Here is a 20,258-nt window from a genome sequence, read left to right as displayed (position 1 = left end):
GGGAGCTTCTGTAGGGAGGAGGCGGGGGGCGTGGCCAAGCTAAGGGGTGAGGGGTTGGAGGGGTGCTGCTTGATCAGCATCGGTACTTCTTGAGATTTCAAGGACGAACGAAATTGCCAAGTGCCTACCCTATGGAGCTCTGCTTCCGCTGCGCACGAGGCATTATCGGTCCGTCCATCGCCTGTTGGGAAGTGGTAGGTACAGCTGTGAAGCTGTGGACTTGGGGACGGTGACTAGGGCGGGCGCGCTGCCGTGTCCGGAGGGCAGAGGTTGGCAGGCGCGTGTTCGCGCGAGTTAGGTCCGAGGCCTCACGGGAATCGGGGCACGCGGCAGGCGTGGTGCGCAAGGCCCCGCTTCTCCCCGCCCACCGCGGGTCCCAGAAGCCGCCGGCCCCGCCCCTCTGCGGCTCTGGGCGGGGCCTGGGCAGCACAAGGCCCAAGGGGTGCCCGTGCCCCGGGCTTTCTACCCGGGATCCAGGGGCGGCACTAGGGCGCCCCGCAAGTGCGGAGACCAGCCGGACGCCCCTCCGCGCCGTCCCGTGCACTCTGCTCCTCCACCGCCTGCGGCCTGGTCTCTTGGTTCCGCACCCTGCTCCTGACCTGAGTTCTAATCCGGACACAGCATCGATCCCTTCATATGGTTTCGTGAACCTTCTTTCCGGACTCCCTGGGGGCTCCCGTGCCTCAGAGCCTTCGGGCTGACGGGAAAGGTGGTTCCTGTAACTGCAGGATTCAGTTCCCGCTCACGCCCCTCCCAGCCCTCACTGGCGCCCTGTTCTGTGCTTCCAGGGGTCTCTGGGCTGAGCAGGCAAGTGAGGGCGCACCTGAGCGACTTCTCACCGCAGGGCAAGTTTAGGTTTCCCAGCTCAGCCTCCTCCCGAGCCGCCTAAGCACGTATGCCTCTGCTCTCCGGCCGACAGTTTCCACATCTGTGAAATGGGCGTGCTGATGCCAACCCCAGAGGGTTCTTACGAGGATGATGTAGATGGGGTCCCTCCTGGGGTAGGTGCGGGAGGAGCTGGCCTGCTCCCTTCCGGGGTCCAGGGAGAAGTCTCAAGGAAAAGCCCACCCCATCTCCCCACCCCCGCACCGACCTGGTGTTTGGACAGAAGGCTGGATCTTGTCTGAGTCCGTCCCTCTTCCTCGGTGCCAGGGCCAGTGCTCAGGCCTGAGGCAGCTTGGCCCTTGGCCGCTGGGGAACTCCCTGCGGGACAACTGCCTGAGTTCTTTCCCTGGCCCCAGCTCCCAATGCCACAGCACAGACACACAGACAGGCCTTCCGCTGCTTTCTGTCGGAACAAATAAAATCCACACCATGACTCATTCTGGTTAAAGAAGAAGTCGCTACAGAAGCAAAGCCTGAGGTAGGATGAAACCACCCAATGCATGAGAGAGAGAGAGAGAGATTGTTTTGGGGGAAACGTTGGCCCGGGGCCCTGAGCCAAGCCACCCAGGAGATCCTGGCAGACACACGGAGAAGAACAGGAGTTGCAAAGGCCCCGGGAGTAGCCATGCAGACAGCCATCCTCACTGGATGGAGCTGGGGGCACCTGCAGGCCGGGAGAGCCCGGATGAACACAGGCCCAGCACACAAGAGCTGAGCCAGCGTGTGCAGCTAAGACCCAGCCTGTGGTGGGCTCCCTGCTGCCCTGCTGCTCTTCTGCCCTTGCTTTCTCATCCTATCACAAAAAAAAAAAAAAAAAAAAAAAAAAAAAAGGCAACGCAAACCTGGGAAATCCCTGGGACTCGAGTGTTGCAGGGAGGGCCCGGGGACTGGCCTGCGCACCAGCTGATCAGCCAGGCATGGAGCTAAGCCCAGTGCTGGCAGCCCTGTAACCGCCACCGCCGGCTGTAGGGGCAAGAGGCGCAATGTCAGTAGCGGAAACACTGGAAAGAACGGCTCCGGTGACTCACCTCCAAGGGCAGAAGTGAAGTGGATGTGGGCGCTTGGGGGAGCCAGGGGAATTGGCCCAGTCAGCACCTTCCCTCCCCAGCCCTGCCCTGCAGCGGAGAATCTCTCTCCCCCTCCCCCTTCCTCCCTCCCTCCCCCCTCCCTTCCTCCCTCCTTCCCTCCCTCCGTCTCTGTAACTCTGCCTTTCGAAAAACTAAAATAAATCTTGAACGAAACAGGAATGAAGTGGGAAAAGCCATGAGAGAAGGGAGAAGGTGAGGTGGGAGATACACAGCCGACCAGGAGGGGAGGCGGGCGGCACATCCGCCCGGGGTGGGGCCGCCGGTTCACCTGTGCGTCTCCGGTGCGTGGAGCAGGTCTGAAGCAGGAGTTGGTTCCGGGGGGTCTAGGGGTGACCCGTGCTGGGCCTTCTTGTGATGCAGGGTGTAGGGGCTCGGGGGCCTCAGGGGGGTTTCCTGGCCTCTTCTTTCCTTCGCAAACCTTGGAAGGACGCAGTGGAAGGGAAGTGAGACAGCAGGGCAGGTGGGTGAGAGCCGGAGGCCCCACCAAGCCCCAGGATGCCTGCACAGTGACAGCAGCGTCTGCCTGCATCATCCCCTCTGCCGCTGCCCAACTGCCGAGCCGAGGGTTTGCACCCAGGAGGAGGAGGTTTCCAGAACTGCAATGACGGACTCGGCCGGCTCAAGCTGCGCCACGGCCTTTCTTTCCGGTTCCTCAAAGTTAGAACAATTGTGTCGGAGTAGCCGTTAGCCATATTCCAGAGCAGGAGGCGAGAGGGACACCTGAGCCGGGGACCAGACGAAACGTGCTTAGGAGGAGTCTGCACCCATGACCATGACCCAGGACCTGATGTTGCCCGGACAGGCTTCAGGTGCTCGGCTCCAACGTACCGTCTGCCGCCCGGCTGTGGAGTTGCTTATCCCTAGCCAAGTGCCTTGAAAGTGGACCCATGTGGGTGCTGCGTGGGTGCTGGTGTTTGTTCACCATTTCTCTGCACGGCACGGGCCCCCCGCCCCTACGGGAGACCTACTTCCCATTCTTCCAAAGCCCACTGATGGCTGATAATATGACCCAAGGGTGCCCACACCTGACTACACAACAGAATCACCCGTGAAGGTTAACAAGGAATTCGAGGGCACTTGAAAAATCTTCCTGGGAAGTGGGATTAAAGGAAAAGTTTAGGGGCTAGTGCTATGGTGCAGTGGGTTAAAGCCCCAACCTACAGCGCCTGTATCCCATATGGGCACCAGTTTGAGTCCCGGCTGCTCCACTTCCAATCCAGCTCCCTGCTAATGTGGCAGGGAAAGCAGTGGAAGATGGCCCAAGTCCTTGGGCCCCTGCACCCACGTGGGAGACCCAGAGGAAGCTCCTGGCTCCTGGCTTCGGATTGGCCCAGCTCCAGTCATTGGGGCCATTTGAGGAATGAACCAGCGGTTGGAGGACCCCCGCCCCTGTCTTTCAAATAAATAAATAAATAAATAAAATAAATAAATCTTTTTTAAAAAATGATGAGTTTAAGCCGGCGCCGTGGCTCACTAGGCTAATCCTCCACCTTGCGGCGCCGGCACACCAGGTTCTAGTCCCGGTCGGGGCACCGGATTCTGTCCCGGTAGCCCCTCTTCCAGGCCAGCTCTCTGCTATGGCCAGGGAGTGCAGTGGAGGATGGCCCAGGTGCTTGGGCCCTGCACCCCATGGGAGACCAGGAAAAGCACCTGGCTCCTGGCTCCTGCCAGGATCAGCGCGGTGCGCCGGCTGCAGCGGCGGCCATTGGAGGGTGAACCAACGGCAAAGGAAGACCTTTCTCTCTCTGTCTCTCTCTCTCTCACTGTCCACTCTGCCTGTCAAAAAAAAAAAAAAAATGATGAGTTTATTTTAGTGCAAAAAAAAAATTGAAATCCACGCCTGGTTCCCTCCCTGAACATTTTGAAGATCCTTTAGGCATGGCCTTCAAAAATATTTTCTGCGGCAAAATCAGCTTCCCTTTCCTTTTTTTAATAGATTTTTTTTAAGGTTTATTTATTTATTTGAAAGTCAGAGTTACACAGAGAGGGGAGAGGTAGAGAGAGAGGTCTTCCATCCGATGGTTCACTCCCCAGTTGGCTACAACGGCCGGAGCTGAGCCGATCTGAAGCCAGGAGCCTCTTCCAGGTCTCCCACATGGGTGCAGGGGCCCAAGGACTTGGACCATCTTCCTCTGCTTTCCCAGGCCGTAGCAGAGAGCTGGATCAGAAGTGGAGCAGCCAGCTCTCCAACTGGTGCCCATATGGGATGCTGGTGCTTCAGGCCAGGGCGTTAACCCGCTGCACCACAGCGCTGGCCCCAAGCTTCCCTTTCCATTCCATTGTCCATGAATACGCTGGAGTCCCCTGGGGCAGATTTCTCACCCAGTCCTGGAGGCACCAAGACAGCCTCCCTAGAGTCCATTTGTGGGACCCCTGCTTCGAAGTTGGCTGAGGAGAGGCCGCCCACTGTTCTCCACCCGGAAACAGGTGCAGGCCTCGCTGCGCTCCCCAGAGCACAGGTGAGGACCGCGCCTCCTGCGTGCCCAGGTGCACAGAGCCCAGCACAGGGACGTGCTCCTGAGCTCAGCCTGTCCAGCCGGTCACAGACAGAGGCTCAGCACGGTCTTCAGTGTGAGCCGAGGGGATCAGGGCTGGACCCGAGGCCCGGGAACCTGGGAGCCTCCTCCTCGCTACCATGCCACACAGCCTGAGAGCCAACAGACCCACACATACCAAGAAATTAAAACTCCGCTTCCCACCCAGAAACAGCTGTCCAAACTATGGCTGTGTTTACGTTTCGTTTTCAGAGGAGAGACTTGTTACAGAAAGTGGCAGAGCGTGGCTGTGAGAAGCAAGCAAGGGTGTCTCAGGCGCGTTGAAAGGAGAGGGGAGATGGTCCTACTGTGTGCTCAGGAGAAGGGCCTTGGTCCTACTGTGCGCTCAGAAGGGCCTTGGTCCTACTGTGTCTCAGGAAATGGGCCTTGGTCCTACTGTGTGCTCAGCCTCTCTGGGGAGAGGACAGACCACAGTCTCCTTCCCGGAAGAGCTGGGCCACAGCCTCCCCGGGCCGGCGGCCCACCTGTGAATGGGACCCAGATGAACCCAGCCCAGCTCTGCCCACAGCTACACCCCAAGAAGCAAACGAAGACTCTGCAGCCTCCTCCTTCTACCCAGCCTTCTCCTGAGGCTGGAGCGGCATTGGGAGAGACGAAAGGCGGATCAAGGTCTCTCTCTTTGCTTTCTAGAAGCAAATTATCTTGAGAGGCGAGAGAGACGTGAACAAAACATCCCAGGAATTGAGCGCTTTCAGCTGAGAGATCAAGGAAGACTTCCTGGAGGAAGAGGTGCCAAAGCGGAGCTGGGACGAGGAGACTACACACACCGAGGCAGGAGGGAGAGAGTGCTGGCGTGTTCAGAGATAGACATGTGGTGATGTGCCCGGCGCTGGGGCGTGACGGAGAAGGGGAGCGGAGAGGTGGACACCCGTTACCTAAGCGGCACAAGGCGGTCCCTTCCCCCTTCTGAGCCAGGACTTTGTGAGCCGTTACTGTTTCTCACTCTCCCCTCCGCAGCTTGGGAAAAACTGTTGCCTGCACAGAAACTGAGGTGGATCAAGCGAGAGTTGCCCAGAACAAGTGGGGGCCTTTGCAGGCATCCCACACGCGCTGTGTGCCAACAGGCTGCAAACCCGAGACTGGGGCCACCGGCACGCCCAGCCTTCCCAGTGACGTGGACGTCCTCTGGTGTCCCGGCCCCACTCGGCTGCTCGTGAGCAGCGACCTTGCATTTTGCTTTGATACAAAAGGTTGCACACTAGAAAAAAAATTAATAAAGAAACCGCCGTGAAGGATGAGCGGGGGCAGGTGCCGGGCGTGTGGCTCAGTTCCCCAAGGATGCAGCCATGAACCTGGCCAGCTGGGCCCCAGCACCACGGGAGCTTGAGGATCGCAGCTCGGATTCGACAGGGGAGAGAGCTGATGCCGAGGTCCATAAAGCAGATGGCGCGGGACAGGACGGCGGGTGGAGGTGCAGAGCCCGCTGGGCGAGGCGGGCTTAGGGGTGAGCCCCACGTGTTGCCCCTGAAGGGCAGGTCCTGGCACCGCGTCCTCTGCAGCCCTGGCCAAGGTGGGCGCAGGGGGCAGGCAGCAGCGAGGGGACACAGAGCCTGTATGCAAGAGGGTGGCTTTTCCCTGGAGTGCATCAGAGACTTGGAGCCCAAGTGAGCGCCACCACCCCTCTGCAGCTGCCACCGAAGTCCTTCTCCCAGTTCTCAAACCTCAGTCTCAACAGGGCCCAAGGCGTCACAGAGGGGACAGCCGCTGCTGGCCTGGGGACCCCTTCGACAACCCCTGCTGTGTTATCTTTGCCCCCGCCCCAGCCTGAAGGCAGGGGTGAGGTCACGCTCACCCTCGGCCCCAGCGCTTGGATGTTGGGGGTGGGGGGCTCAGCGCAGGTTACGGAGTGAGCGGATGAAGGTGTGAACCGCCAGCCGCCCCTAATAATGCGAAGCCGTCGTAACACAGCATAATCAGACAAATGGGACTAATAGAATGCACGTGTGCAAAAAGAGAGCACTTTCCAGAAGGGAGTCGCTGGGACCATGGCAGGGCCGGGCGGGTCCCGGGTCTGCAGTGAGTGGGCCAGTGGGGCCCCCAGGGCTGCCCACGGTGCTGGTCTGCTGCAGGTGCTGGCGGGCTCCAGGGAAAGCCGATGCTGCGGCTCCTGTCTGAGTCAGAGAAACTCGCTGTCCCTGTGTGGGGGCAGGCAGGCAGGAGGCCCGACTCTTCTGGGGGCACAGGGCCAGTGTTTTGCTCCCTCCGGCCTCCAGCCAGGAGATGAGTCCACTCCCACCCAGGGCGGTGCCATCTGCCTTGCTGAGGCTACAGATTTCAGTGCCCAGTGCCCACGCGTGCTCCCAGAACACCCCAAATCAGCTTGGACCACACACACACACACACACACACACACGTATCTGGGTGCCCCGGGGCCCAGTCAGGTCGTCATGGACTGAAAGGAACCAGCAGTGCACAGTCTGTGCGCATTTGTTGCTGAAAGCACACACAAGGGCTGTGTCCGTCTCGGGTGGGGCTTGGGGGAGGGGGAGGCGCGTGCAGGGAGAGTAAGGAGTGAGCTGGCAACGCAAGGGGCCCTCATTTCTGGGGCCCTAGGGGTCCAGGCTCTGCAGGGTGCTGGAGCCGAGGTGATCCTGCAGGCCCAGCTGCTTGCCCAGGGAGGCCTGCAGGTGCCCACTTCTGCCTGTGGGCGGCCTCCCCACCCACCCCCCACCCGGCCAGCACTGCTTCCCCAGCCGCACGCTGAACCCATTAGCGGCACGCTCACAGTGGCTGCCGGGGACTACATTTTCCATGGGGAGGGGAGGGGAGGGGTGGGGGCGGCCGCGCCCAAGGAATAGTCTCCCCTTTGTTCTCTGGAGTTCCCAGCCCCCTGACGCCCGGATCAAGCTTCCAGATTCTTCTCAGAGGTGAAGAGAGCACTGCCTTTGGAGACCCGGCTCTGGCACGGACCAGCGGTGTCTGCCAGCTTAGTACAGTGGCGCTCTGAACCTGCCCCGCCGGCCTCGGAGCTGTGCACGGGGCCAGAAGCAAGGCTTCCCTCACTGTGGAAGTCACTGGTCTAAAGGACAAGGCTCGTTGGATTTCCTGGGGCGGGAGGCTGGCAGGGAGGGGACTGGGCTCCCCCGGCTGTCCCTGTCCCTGCCAGCCTCCCTCTGGGCTCAGGGCTGCCTACAGAGCCAGGAGGTCCCCTTGCTCCTCCCCCCAAGCAGGCAGGAGCCTCTCTGGGCCCATGATCCACCCGCTAGGGAGCCAAGCCATGCACATGCCCCTCACCAGACTCAGCCGGGGCAAGCCTCTGTGCCCTGGGGGACGTGCTGCCCTGGAGTCAGCAGGCCGGGCGCCACCTGCTCTCCTGTGCCCTCTCTGAGCCTGGGACGCTCACCCGAGGCTGGCCCCAGGGACTTCCAGGTGCCCCACAATGTGCCCCGAGCTCTGACAACCAGCCACATCTGGAGGGTGGGGGGCTGCTGTCAGGGGCTTGCTGCTCCCACAAGTCTGGGCCTGAGGACAGTTTGGTGCCCCCAGCTGAACAACCAGGAGAAACCTGTACCTGGTGCTGCAGCTCCACCCCCACCTCCAGGCAGACCAGGAGGGGAGGGGCCTCTGCTTCTCCCCCTCATTGGTCTCCTTGGCCTGTGTTCCTCCAATAGCACCGTAATAGTCGGAACTGTTGGGGCGGTTTTCACTATGTGTGTCTTTCATTTGCCTTACACATGCTAAGGTCACCATGTTTTCATGTATAAACACCTCAAAATTCAACTCAGATTGCTACAGTAAAAGGTACTTATTGCCTATATATCTGGATAAAACCAGCAGTAGTGTGGGCTTCAGGTATAGTTGGATCCAGGGGTTCACAGAACTTCCAGCTCCTTCTCAGCCCTCTCCCTCTCAGGCATCAGCTCACAGCCTCCCTCATTGATGCAGCATGGCTGCCAGCAGTCCCAGGCCATATATCCCCACATGACAGCAGTCAGAGAGAACACCGTGGCCCCCGCACCTGGGGCAGAAGTCCCGAGAGCCACTCACCCCAACTTAGCCGCTGCAGCCGCAGGTGGAACTGGCCTCCTCTGAGCTGTGTGCTTCAGCCACGGGACTGGGAATTGAGCCAGGTTCCCCGGACCCTCAACAGAAATGTTGACCCACTGGGAAGAGGGAACCGGGAACCAAAGAAGCAGCCGACAGGGGCTTCAGAGTGGACGCGGAGCAGCTCCGTGGACCTCTGTGCACCCAAAAGGCTGTTTTTCAGAAGCCCTTTTCCTGGGTGCTGATCTGGGGGCTCCACCTAGATCTGGGGTAAACCCAAAGCCTCCGCGGCAGACAATCAGACGCAAGCTCAGAGCAGCCGCGGTGGCTTCAGGACCACCCAGCCCTGCAGGGCAGACCAGGATGTCTTAGCCCCCAGGAAATGCAGATGCTGCAACACAGGCCACACCAGCGGCAGGGACGGCATGCTGGTTAACGGGGGGACGCCTGGGGCAGTCAGGGAGGGCTTCCTGGAGCAGGTGGGGATTTGCGCTGCACAGTAAAGGATGATCTCCAGGATGGGGTATGCACACCACAGGGGATGTGCCAGACAATAGACTGGGGCACAGAAATAAACTGATCAGGTTCTATTTAAGTTTATATGTAAAAAAAAAAAAAAAAAAAAAAAACCCTAAGATGACTAATATTGAATCCACTAATGACAGTTGTGTCCTGACATAATGTACTCGTAGATTCTACCATGCTAATGGGAGGGGTGCCTGTGTCCATTTTTACTGATGGATTTTGCAGTTTTAAGCTTAGGGGACCCAAAGTGCCTTGAAGGGTGGAGCTAGGGGGAAGCAGAATTCAGGCTGAGTTCTGCGGAGTGGAGGATGGGGACATCCGGCCCGTGAGCCACGTAAGGTCCGTGAAACCGGTTTGGTCTGGCTCTGCGAAGGCCACTGCAAGTGGGCCTCGAAACTCAGTGACTCTCTGGCAAGCTGATTTTTTTTTAAGTTGATGGTTTTGTATGGCCCGCGAAGGATGCCGTAAATATCCAGCCAGCCCTGGGCAGAGAGAAGGTTCCCCAGCCCTGCCCCAGAGCCTGGTTGGAGAGGGTGTGAGCTGGGGGGGGGGGGGGGGGGGGACAGCCCCTTCCCTTAGCCCAGAGCCTACTGGGAGCCAGAGGGCCATGTCCAGCCTTCCCCAGCCAGCCTCCCTGGCGGGACCCTGCTTAGAGAGCGGCCCGCGGGCCAGGCTTCTCCGAGGCTGTGGCTGAAATGCCGGCAGCCGCAGCCCTGCTGCCTGGGCCCCACAGGAGGAATGCCGGGAGCCCGCAGCCGGTGACTCACGCGCACAGCCGCGGAGGGGGCCCCCGCGCCCGCCACGAGGACCTCCTACGCCAGGAGGGATTGGGTATCCAGCCCCGCGAGCACCCCGGCCACAGTGGGTGGCGGGGCTGCCAGACCCCAGGAACAATTTGGCTGCGCCGGGGGGTGACGTGAACATTTTCCCTGCGCTTCGGCAGTTATCGGCCCGGAGTGCGACTGAATCATACATACCCTCGAAACCTCAACCCGACAGGCATACGTCATGCCCAGACCCGAGAGCGGAGAGACCACTGGCCTGGGGCTCTCTTCTCGGCACAGAGCACTTTGGGGCAACACAGGGGATGCCGTGCCATCCGGGGCCCTGCGGCAGCTCCTCTGTTTGGGGCCTCAGTTTCTGCATCCGTATTATGGGGACATAAGTGCCAAGGACCCCCAGGGGAAGGAGGGCTTGGAGGATGGAGGTGGGAAGTAGGGACAGCTCCCGGCTTTTGAAGAAGACACAGCCCAGGCTCTCTGTGGCTTCAGGGTCGCAGCGGCCCAGTGGACTGGCTGCCTGTCCGTCCCATCTTGGTCACTGCCAGGGTACCTGACCTCTGGGAAGCCACCCATCTTCCTGCATCGCTCGCCTAGGTGTGGCCCTTCCTGTTTCCCAAAGATTTTATCATCTGTGACCTTCCATGGTGGCCCTGGGAGGCAGGGATAGTCAACCCATTCCACGGCCAAGAAAAGCAAGTGTTGGAAAAGTAAATGATGTCTCAAGGTCACACAGCCGGCTGGTGACAGAACCAGGACGAGGATCCAGCTCTGTGCCTGAGCCAAGGATCTCACCATCCCCCAGGTGCCCCTCTAAGTAGGCCCCTGGGGCCTCAGGGCTGTCCTCTGTGAGACGGGACGGGCTGCGGGGCATCTGCCCGTGTCAGGCTCTGGGGTTTTCTACAGGACACGTGGGGAAAGCTGTTCTAGAACATGGCCATGGTCTTCTAATCTGGAATGTTCCATGCCTGATTCTCCCAAAGGCACCCAGTGAGGGGGCACCCCAAAGATACCCACCTCTTCCAGGGCGCACCGCCCCAGGTAGCATTGGTGTCCACCAGGGGGCGCCTCGGGGACACGTGGCCCCATACCACAGACCCCCGAGCACCAGAAAGCAAGCAGGGAGCTCCAGGCCCCCTTACTCACTGACCAACCTCTCTCTCCCTTTCTCTCTCTCTCTCTCTCTTTCTCCTTTCTCTCTCTCTTTCTCTCTCTCCTCCCTCCTCTCCCTCTCTTTCTGGCTGGAAAAAATGAAGCAGCCCTGACCACACCATGGCTCGCAGAACCAAGTAGTCAACATTCACGTCCGTCTAGACAAACCGATTTTATGGGACCAATTAATTCCTGCCAGTCAAAACTAGGCGTGCTTAATAGGGGGCTATTTTTAGAATCTGTCATTATCTGGCTCCCCGGGGGAGAAAGCTCAGCTCTGATTTCACACACTCTTAATTTCAAACAGAGCTCCGTTCACTTGCCGCTCAGCCCTGGCTCCCTCTCCTGACCCCGCCGAGGTGGGCGGGGCGGGGTGGGGGCGGGGCTGCAGGGGCCACGGGAGTCCTCAGCCTCCTTCCTGGGTTGGTTCCACTTGACCTTGTGAAGGCAGGAAACGACCAAGGGTGCCTTCCCCAGGCTGTGCTGCTGGGTGGTGAGAAGCTTCCGGAAGGGAGTTTAAAGGCCTCCAGAAACCTCGTTCCTCCCCAAATGTCTCACCTGCCTCTGTGCCCCAAACTCTATGTTTTATTTTGTTTTGTTTTGTTTTGTTTTGTTTTGTTTGACAGGCAGAGTTAGACAGTGAGAGAGAGAGACAGAGAGAAAGGTCTTCCTTCCATTGGTTCAACCCCCAAATGGTTGCTACAGCTGGCGCGCTGCGCCGATCCAAAGCCAGGAGCCAGGTGCTTCCTCCTGGTCTCCCATGCGGGTGCAAGGCCCAAGCACTTGGGCCATCCTCCACTGCCTTCCCGGGGCACAGCAGAGAGCTGGACTGGAAGAGGAGCAACAGGTCCGGTGCCCCAACCAGGACTAGAACCCGGAGTGTTGGTGCCACAGGCGGAGGATTAGCCTAGTGAGCTTCAGCGCCGGCCTCTATGGTTGTTTTTCTTTATCCCTTAGAATCCAGAAGAGCTATGGGGCTGAGGCATGGTCCCAGCAAAAACTGCGTGTCTTCCTTCCTCTCTTTCTCATTCTCTCTTTCTCTCTTTCTCTCTTTCTCTCTTATTTATTTAGTCAAAGGCAAAGGCAGGAGCCAGAAACTCCATCCAAGTCTCCCAGGTGGGTGCAGGGACCCAAGCACTTGGGCCATCCTCTGCTACTTTCCCAGGCGCATTAGCAGGGAGGTGAATTGGAAGTGGAGCAGCCGGGACTCGAAGTGGCACCCATATGGGATGCCAGCATCACAGGCAGCGGCTTAGCCCACTGAGCCACAACGCTGGCCCCCAGGTTATCATTCCTGAGTCATTATGAGCCATCTGAGCCTACACAGTGTGACAGACAGGATTCCAAGGCCTGGGGCTTCCAGGTATGCCAGAGAGATGGCAGGTGGGCCCACTGTGTCCTTGGACCACCCCAGGCCACCCCTGTGGGTGCTGCCCTCCAGTGGGCCCAGGGCGGAGGGGGGTGGGGCACGGAGGGAGCATGGGAGCATGACGGACAGTGCCTGGGGCCCTGGCAAGGGAGGGGGAATTCCCTCAGACCCCCAGCGCAGGAGGCAGTGGCCGCTCCTTGTCCCCAGAAGCAGGACCAGGTCTGCATGCGGGTGAGAGCCGTTCCCTGCTGTAGCCAGGATCACAAGCCAGGAGGCTGAAAGCCGCAGCCGTGCGCGCTCCCGCCCAAGCTCCCGGCGGAGCCTTCGGTGACTCTTGGGCTTGCGGTGGCTCCAGGCAGCCTTGCCCCCCACCCCCAGCAGCCTCCTCCTCCCTGCCTCTGCCTCCGTCTTTGCAGGTCCTCCACGCCCCGAGTCTCTCAGGAGGACACTTGGCATTGCCCGTAGGGTGCACGAGAGAATCCAGGATGATCTGAACCTGTGAGCTTAATTCTAGCTGCAAAGATGCCTTTGCCAAATAAGGTCACAGAGGCTCAGGCTGGAGGCAGAGGCCCGGCTGCGTGGCTGCCCCAGGCTGTTTTTTTTTTTTTTTTTTTTTTTTTTTTTTTTTTTTTTGACAGGCAGAGTGGACAGTGAGAGAGAGACAGAGAGAAAGGTCTTCCTTTGCCGTTGGTTCACCCTCCAATGGCCGCCGCTGCAGCCGGCGCACCGCGCTGATCCGATGGCAGGAGCCAGGAGCCAGGTGCTTTTCCTGGTCTCCCATGGGGTGCAGGGCCCAAGCACTTGGGCCATCCTCCACTGCACTCCCTGGCCACAGCAGAGAGCTGGCCTGGAAGAGGGGCAACCGGGACAGAATCCGGCGCCCCGACCGGGACTAGAACCCGGTGTGCCGGCGCCGCAAGGTGGAGGATTAGCCTATTGAGCCACGGCGCCGGCTCCCCAGGCTGTTTTTTAGCTCCTGGGCTGCCTTGCCCATCCTGGGCCCCACCCTGGACCCACCTGCAGGAAACCTGCCTTGTGAGGCCAAGAAGAATGGCTCTGAGTGCAAGCGCATGGCACCTCTGTCTGTGCTGACTGTGTGGCCACCCTCTTACCATTCCACAAACTCGTCTTCATCTGTTAAGACCCAGCTTGCTTGGCACCATGGGTCAGACATGGCTCAGGACACCAGCCGTGCTTGGTTTGAGTCCCAGCTCTGCTTCCAATCCAGCCTCCTGCTGATGCACATCCTGGCGGCGGCAGCTGATGACTCAAGGGGTTGGGTCCCTGCCAACCACATGGGAGACCTGGACTGAGTTCCAGGCTCTGGCTTCAGCCTGGCTCTGGCTGTTATGGGCATCTGGGGAGCAAACCAAAGGATGGAAGTCCTCTCCTCTCTCTCTCTCTCTCTCTCTCTCTCTCTCTCTCTCTCTCTCTCTTTCTCTCCCTGTCTTCCCTTCTGAAATAAATAATAACAGATTTTAGGCAAAAAATCCAGTTCAAGCACTGTCCCCTGTTCTGCCAGACTTGCCTGCAAACCATTGATCACAGGACCCTTGCATTCTTCAGCCCTGAACCCCCAGACCCCAGCCCCAGCCCCGGGACTGAGTACTGAATGCCCAGTCTTCCTCCCGAGGACCGCCTGTGGTCCCTGCACCAGGATTTCCCCCAGGCTCCCCTCCCGCCTGCCCCAGCATCCTCGCTCACCCTCTCTCCCTCCCCAGGCTGGTGGTAGGTGCCCCGTTGGAAACCAATGGCCACCAGAAGACAGGTGACGTGTACAAGTGTCCAGTGACGCACGGGAACTGCACCAAGCTCAACCTGGGTAAGTGCGCCCCCCTGCCCGTCCAGGACAGGGTACCCCCCAGCCACATCCATGGTCATGGTCACACTGGCGCCTCCCCGCTGCCCCCATCCCAGCTCACAGCGCTGCTCCCACTTCACAGAGGGAGGAAGCCGCTTCCCCACAGTCACAGGCCGGTCAGAGCCTGGCCAGGGCTCAACCCCGGGTCTCCAGGGTCCTGGCCATTGCTCTTTCCAGCTCCTCCACTGCCCTTCAACTTGGGCTTTTCTCCTGTGGCTGCAGTAAACCGTTGTCTGCCTTCTTTCTGCTTTGGGGTAACAGCGGCAGCCAACGTACACGTGTCTTGGGTGATGTGCAATGTGCCAGGCGCTGGTTGGCGCACTCGTAGGTATTTAGGGCTCATTCCATCCCAGCTGCGATCTCACGACACCTGGATGAGACTGGCAGCAGTGAGTGTGTGGAGGTGAGGGGCCTGCCTGGGGGCACCCACCTGGGGGTAGCAGAGCCGGGACGCCAGTCCATAGTCCCCGCAAGCCCTTAACCGCTGCACAGCACTGCCTTCCCGAAGCAAAGCTTTTGCCTCTGCTGAAGAGAAGAGTTTTCCAGCATATTCTGTGGCAGGGAGTAGGGCCATGCTGTGAGCACCCTGCAGCTTGCCAAGTCCTCAAAAAATCTACGCATGCAGAGGGCTGCAAAGGCCGGCATCCTAGAGGAAGTCACAAGAACTCCCATGCCTGGGGTGGCCAGCTGTCCGTCACATGGTGCAGCGTCACATGGTGGGGAGTCCGAAACCCAGCATTGTAGGGGCTCAAACTGCAGCAAGGAGCTGCCGAGGGAGCTGGTGGCCTGTGGCTCACGGTCATCGCCACTCTGTTGAGCACCAGCTTTCCCTTCCAGCTGAATGGGCTCCTGGCTGTGTGTCTCTGGGGAGCTCACACCCCCTCTCTGAGGCTCCGTTTGCTCGTGTGTAAAGTGGGGAGGCTGGACTCAAGACCCCCGGGATCCCCTCTGGCTCTACTCCAGCCCTGATGAGCAGCACCTGGAATTCCCAACACCGTGCAGGGAATTCTGCTGGGAGCCAAGGGCTCGGCTGGGAGGCGACAAGAAGTGACAAATGAGGAGGCAGGATAATTGCGGTGGGGACAGACGCTGTGCAATATGCCAGGGTTCTGTGACGGAGCGACTGTGGCATAGAGGGGTGGGGAGGGGCCAGGGAGGGCCTCTCAGAGCAGGAAACACGCCAGCAAAGGGTGAGAAGGGGTGGAGATTGCAGACAGGAAGGCCGCAAGTGCAAAGGTCCTGAGGTCAGAATAGGTTTGCTGTTGGAGAATAGGAGGAAGGGCCATGTGGTTCAAGCAGAGGGAGCCAGGAGGATGCTGGGAGAGGCAGGGGTGGTGTTCGGGGTCCAGGCCACCCTGGTCCGGGCAAGGCATGGACAGCAAACCATCCTTTTGTTTTCCTGTCTTGTCCTGGTTTCCAGTGCGGAGCTCATTTCCCTGCAGGGGGAGGAGGAGACCTAACACCACCGGACCCCAGGAAACAGCTCTGAGCTGGGCGTCCTCCCAGGAGGCAGGGGGCGGTGGCGTGGGCTGGGTGGTTGGGGCGTCACGTGGTGGGAAGAAAATGCAGGCAGGACGCCCATCAGCCAGCTGAACCCCGGGGCAAGAACACAGAGTCTGGGCTCCCTGTGGCCTTTCCAGGCGCCAGGCCACGCCCACGCCAGGACTATTCTCTCTCCGGGGAAGGCTGAGCGGGCGACAGTCATTCACACCTGAGTATGAAAGAGCCTGTCCCTGGAGACCTTCTTCTCTATATCTGGAGGAAGTCGGGGTTTTAAAGGAGGGGCGGGGGCTGGGGTGGTCATGGGATCCAGGGCCAGGCTAAGGGCTGCTGGGTCCAAAGGGAGCCACTGGGAAAACTGAGGGAGCTCCCAGGGGCAAACAACAAATGCAGCCGCCCCACCCCCAGCCCACCCAGCTACCCTGCATTCGGGATTCTGGCCTCTGCTCCTGCACCCATGGAAGCCAGGCCACCACCTCCAGCCTCCAGAAAGCTCCTGCAGCTGCGGGCAGAGGGTGAACCAGGCTGGGCTGAGGCTCCCTGCCCCACCCCCACGAGAAGAGCTGGGTTCTCCTGGCGGCAGGTCGGGACTGGCACACTCTGGCTTTGCACCCTCCTGTCACACACTCACATAACAAGTCCCGGAGGGGCGGAGAATCAGGGCCGGCACTGCCCAGCCCCAGCCCTGCTGCGGGCACCCTGGGTGGCGGGGGGCAGGCAGCGGGGACCAGGCTGAGCTTCTCGTCCCACCCCCAGGAAGGGTGACCCTGTCCAACGTGTCCGAGCGGAAGGACAACATGCGCCTGGGCCTCAGCCTTGCCACCAACCCCAAGGACAACAGTTTCCTGGTAAGCGCGGGGTCCAGAGAGCGGGGGGCGGGGTGACGTTGCCCCTCACACGCGCCCCTCCACGGGCTGCCAGCCCCAGGGCTCCCGCAAGCGGCTCTTCCGCATGCCCCTTGCTTTTGCCATTCTGGATGCCCAGGCCCTGGCAAGAAAAGGATTGAGCCCGTTTGTGCCCATGCCCTGTTGTGGCGGGGGGGGGGGGGGTGGCCTTTGGGGACAGCCAGAAAAGGGACAAGAAGGAATGAAGATAATAATGGGGAGGGGGTGCGACCCCTGCCCCTGGGAAGCTGGGTTTCTGGGGCAGAGGAAAGGGAGGAGGGGGTAGAAGCACTTGTCTCTTTAAACAGCCAGTGGGTTTTCAACACCCAGTGTGTGTTCATCCCAGTGCAGAGAGCGCCCGCCCTGCTGGGACCCACCCTCTGGCTGGGACAGAGACGATGGCAAATGAGTGATGTCTAAAGTGAGCAGGGGCGACTTGGCAGCCTGGGCACACTGCAGGTGCAGGGGCGGGGGCAGCCGCATCCCTCGGCACTGCCTGCTCAGGTCACCGTGCGGGGGGAACCGCCCTGAGCGTGAGGCTTCCAACACGAGCCTGCTGGGGCTGGCGGTTCCTCAAAACAGCCGCGAGAGAAAACCGTCCCAGAAAGCGCAATGCAAAGCACCACCCATCCTCACACGGAGGCTCGCGCCACCCACTCCTCACTCTTGTCCTTCAATCCCTTTCCGCAGAAGATGAAACTCAACAGGGCCTGGAGCCGCAGACCCCAGGCCAAGGGGATGGGGCTCATGGGGACTTGAGGACACCGTGTGCTTCCAGGGCCACACCTAGAAGGTGACCTGTGTGCTCAGCCCACGGCCCTTCCTCCTCCCCAGTCCAGGACGGGGCAGGAACCCTGGCCCCATCCATGTCCACATCCACCAGGCCTTTGTCCCTGGCCCCTTTCCTATGGAATCTCCTTGCCACATTCCCTATAACCTGACGTCAGCTACTTCACGGAGCACAGGAAGGCTCAAGAGGCATCCGCTAGGACCTCTGTGAGGCTGATTCCTGGTTCATAGTAACGGCCTCTGTTAGCTCATTCACTCATTCACCCGCCTAGTAACTGACTCATTCAGCAGTCGGTCCCCCAGTCATCCATCCCCCCAGTCATCCATCCATCCAATCATTCATCCAATACATCATCTGTCTATGAATAGTCCATCTACTCATCTTCCAATTCAATCATTACCCACCCATCATCCACCTATCCATCATCCTCCCAACCAATTATCCAGTCATCCAACCATCCACCTGCTCATCCATTTACCATACATCCATATGTATATCCACCTACCCATCCATCCATCTGTCCATCCATCCATCCATGCATGTATCCACCCACCAATCCATCCATCCATCTGCCTACCCATCTATCCATTTGTCATCCATCCATCACCCTCCCTTCTAACTATCCATCTACCCATCTATGCACTCATCCATCCATGCACCCATCCATTCATCCGTCATTCATCCATCCACCCCCATCCATCCATCATCCTCCCTTCTTTTTTTTAAGATTTATTTTTATTTATTTGAAAGTCAGAGTTGCACAGAGAGAGAAGGAGAGGCAGAGAGAGAGAGAGAGAGAGAGAGAGGTCTTCCATCTGCTGGTTCACTCCTCAGATGGCCGCAATGGCCAGAGCTGCGCCAATCCGAAGCCAGGAGCCTGGAGCTTCTTCCAGGTCTCCCACGCGGGTGCAGGAGCCCAAGGACCTGGGCCATCTTCCACTGCTTTCCCAGGCCACAGCAGAGAGCTGGGTCAGAAGTGGAGCAGCTGGGACTAGAACCGGCGCCCATATGGGATGCCAGTGCCTCAGGCCAGGGCGTTAACCCACTTCGCCACAGCGCCAGCCCCAATCCTCCCTTCTAATTATCCATGTACCCAGCCACTCACCCGTCCACCCACCCACCCATCCATCCCCCCACCTGCCCATCCATCCCTCTCCACTGATCTAGCCATTCTTTATTCTCCCCCACTTCCGAAAATAATTTAGAGGAACTTCAACAAAGGACACAAATAAAACACAGTCTTTGAGATCAAGGTAAAAAAGAAAAAAGGGAGCTAGTTAAAGAAAGGGTTTGGGAGTAGAATAATTACTCCCTGAAACCAAATGAAACCACAGAGCCAGACTCAACCCTGGGCTTCTGGCAGGAGGGCAAACAGGAGGCCTGGAGCTGGGCTTCCGACTCAACGACTCCGCCATAGGAGCTCATCACTCAACCCCCGAACAAGGGGCCGACGTCCATGTTTTTGGTAGCCAAGTTCACAGGCAAAGAGGCTTTCTGCCTTCATTCCCTAAGAAGGGCCACAGCAGGGGGTTGGACCTCTGTCCTGGGAGTTTTTCCAGTAAGGACAGTCAGGAGCCCTTCAACCCAAGAAGCTGTTCTGGGGACCCTGGGACGGTCACTGCCATGGACAGAAAGGGGACTGGGGGATGAAGGAGCCCCACAGCCCTAAATGGGGCCTCGGGGAAACGGCACAAGGGGACCCCAAGCCAGCCGTCCCCCTCACACCTGACACCAAGGGGCCTGGGCACGGGACAAGGGAGGCTTGAGGCAGGCTCAGGGAAGACCCTCAGCACTCACTCACAGGAGGTCCACCTGGGGGGTGGAGCTTGGGGATGGGCTGCAGGCCAGTGGGCCTGAGCCCCCCCCCACAGGCCCCACCCCCACCCCACTGACCGGGGGTCTGCACTGTGCTTCGCAGGCCTGCAGCCCGCTCTGGTCTCACGAGTGCGGCAGCTCCTACTACACCACGGGGATGTGCTCGCGAGTCAACTCCAACTTCCGGTTCTCCAAGACCGTGGCCCCGGCCCTGCAAAGTAAGTGGCTCCGACTCCGCAGGGTGGGGCTGAGCGCTGGACAGTACAGAGGGGCTCGGGGCTGTGATCACTGCTCTCCTGTGGCTACAAAGCAGGATTGGGACATCAGCCCTGCCCTGCCCAGCAATCTGGAACACCCTGCAAGAGTCGCTTCCCCTCTCTGGGCTTCTGTGGAGGCCCTCACCCTGGCCACCCTCTGCCCCATGTGATGGCGGAGAGCAAACGAGCTAAGGTTGGCAGGACAATCCTGGCATCAAAGAAGGCTCACAGGGAAAACCCACAAGGTCAGCAGGTACAGCAGCCAGGCTGTGCACTCACAATTCTAGAAGCATCATTCACTTAGACTATAGTGTGAGTGGTGCTCCTGATGCTATGCAGGGCCCTGTAGATGTAGGCCACCCAGCCAGTGCTCCTGCTCCAGGGAGTTCTTCCCAGCTTGCTCAGAGCCTCCTGGGTCACAAAACCTCCCCCTCACCACCCACCAAGAAAACCTGGGAAACGCACGCTGAGGCCGTGCCTCCCAAAGCCCAGACGTCCTGGCTCGGAGCCTCCCCGTGTCGCCGGGCTGAGCACCATCACCCCAGCCGCTGCTGCCCGTTTTATGGAGAGCAAGGGGATTAGCACCTCCGAACAACAGGCCCAGTCAGCGGTGCCGGGGCGGGGCTTGGGGGAGGGAGGCGGAGCAAGCGTCGTGCAGCAGGGGCTGGAAAGTGATCTTAGGGCACGAGACGGTGTGCTGTCAACTCACACGCAATGCTCAAGGGAGATGGCACCTGGGCATGGGGTGGGAGGTCCAAGGTCAGGGCATGCGGGGTCCCCCCCAGGAGCCAGGTCCCGCCCGCCCTGGGCTGCG

General features: G+C 59.7%; 2 protein-coding genes across 2 annotated transcripts in view; both read left to right on the top strand.

The window, feature by feature from the left end:
• The window catches only part of CALML4 (calmodulin like 4), a 389,480-nt gene that overhangs the window by 223,990 nt on the left and 145,232 nt on the right, over nt 1–20,258 (top strand). The window lies entirely within an intron of this gene.
• The window catches only part of ITGA11 (integrin subunit alpha 11), a 102,395-nt gene that overhangs the window by 37,217 nt on the left and 44,920 nt on the right, over nt 1–20,258 (top strand). The window contains exons 3-5 of the mRNA XM_002718168.5: nt 14,059–14,159; nt 16,455–16,546; nt 19,291–19,405. Coding sequence (XP_002718214.3) covers nt 14,059–14,159; nt 16,455–16,546; nt 19,291–19,405 — 308 coding nt within the window. The remainder of the gene's footprint in view (nt 1–14,058; nt 14,160–16,454; nt 16,547–19,290; nt 19,406–20,258) is intronic.

Source organism: Oryctolagus cuniculus, chromosome 12, assembly GCF_964237555.1.
Source record: "Oryctolagus cuniculus chromosome 12, mOryCun1.1, whole genome shotgun sequence".
Taxonomy (NCBI): domain Eukaryota; kingdom Metazoa; phylum Chordata; class Mammalia; order Lagomorpha; family Leporidae; genus Oryctolagus; species Oryctolagus cuniculus.
The sequence above is the reverse complement of the archived record's forward strand: the minus strand, read 5'-3'. Positions and strand labels throughout refer to the sequence as shown.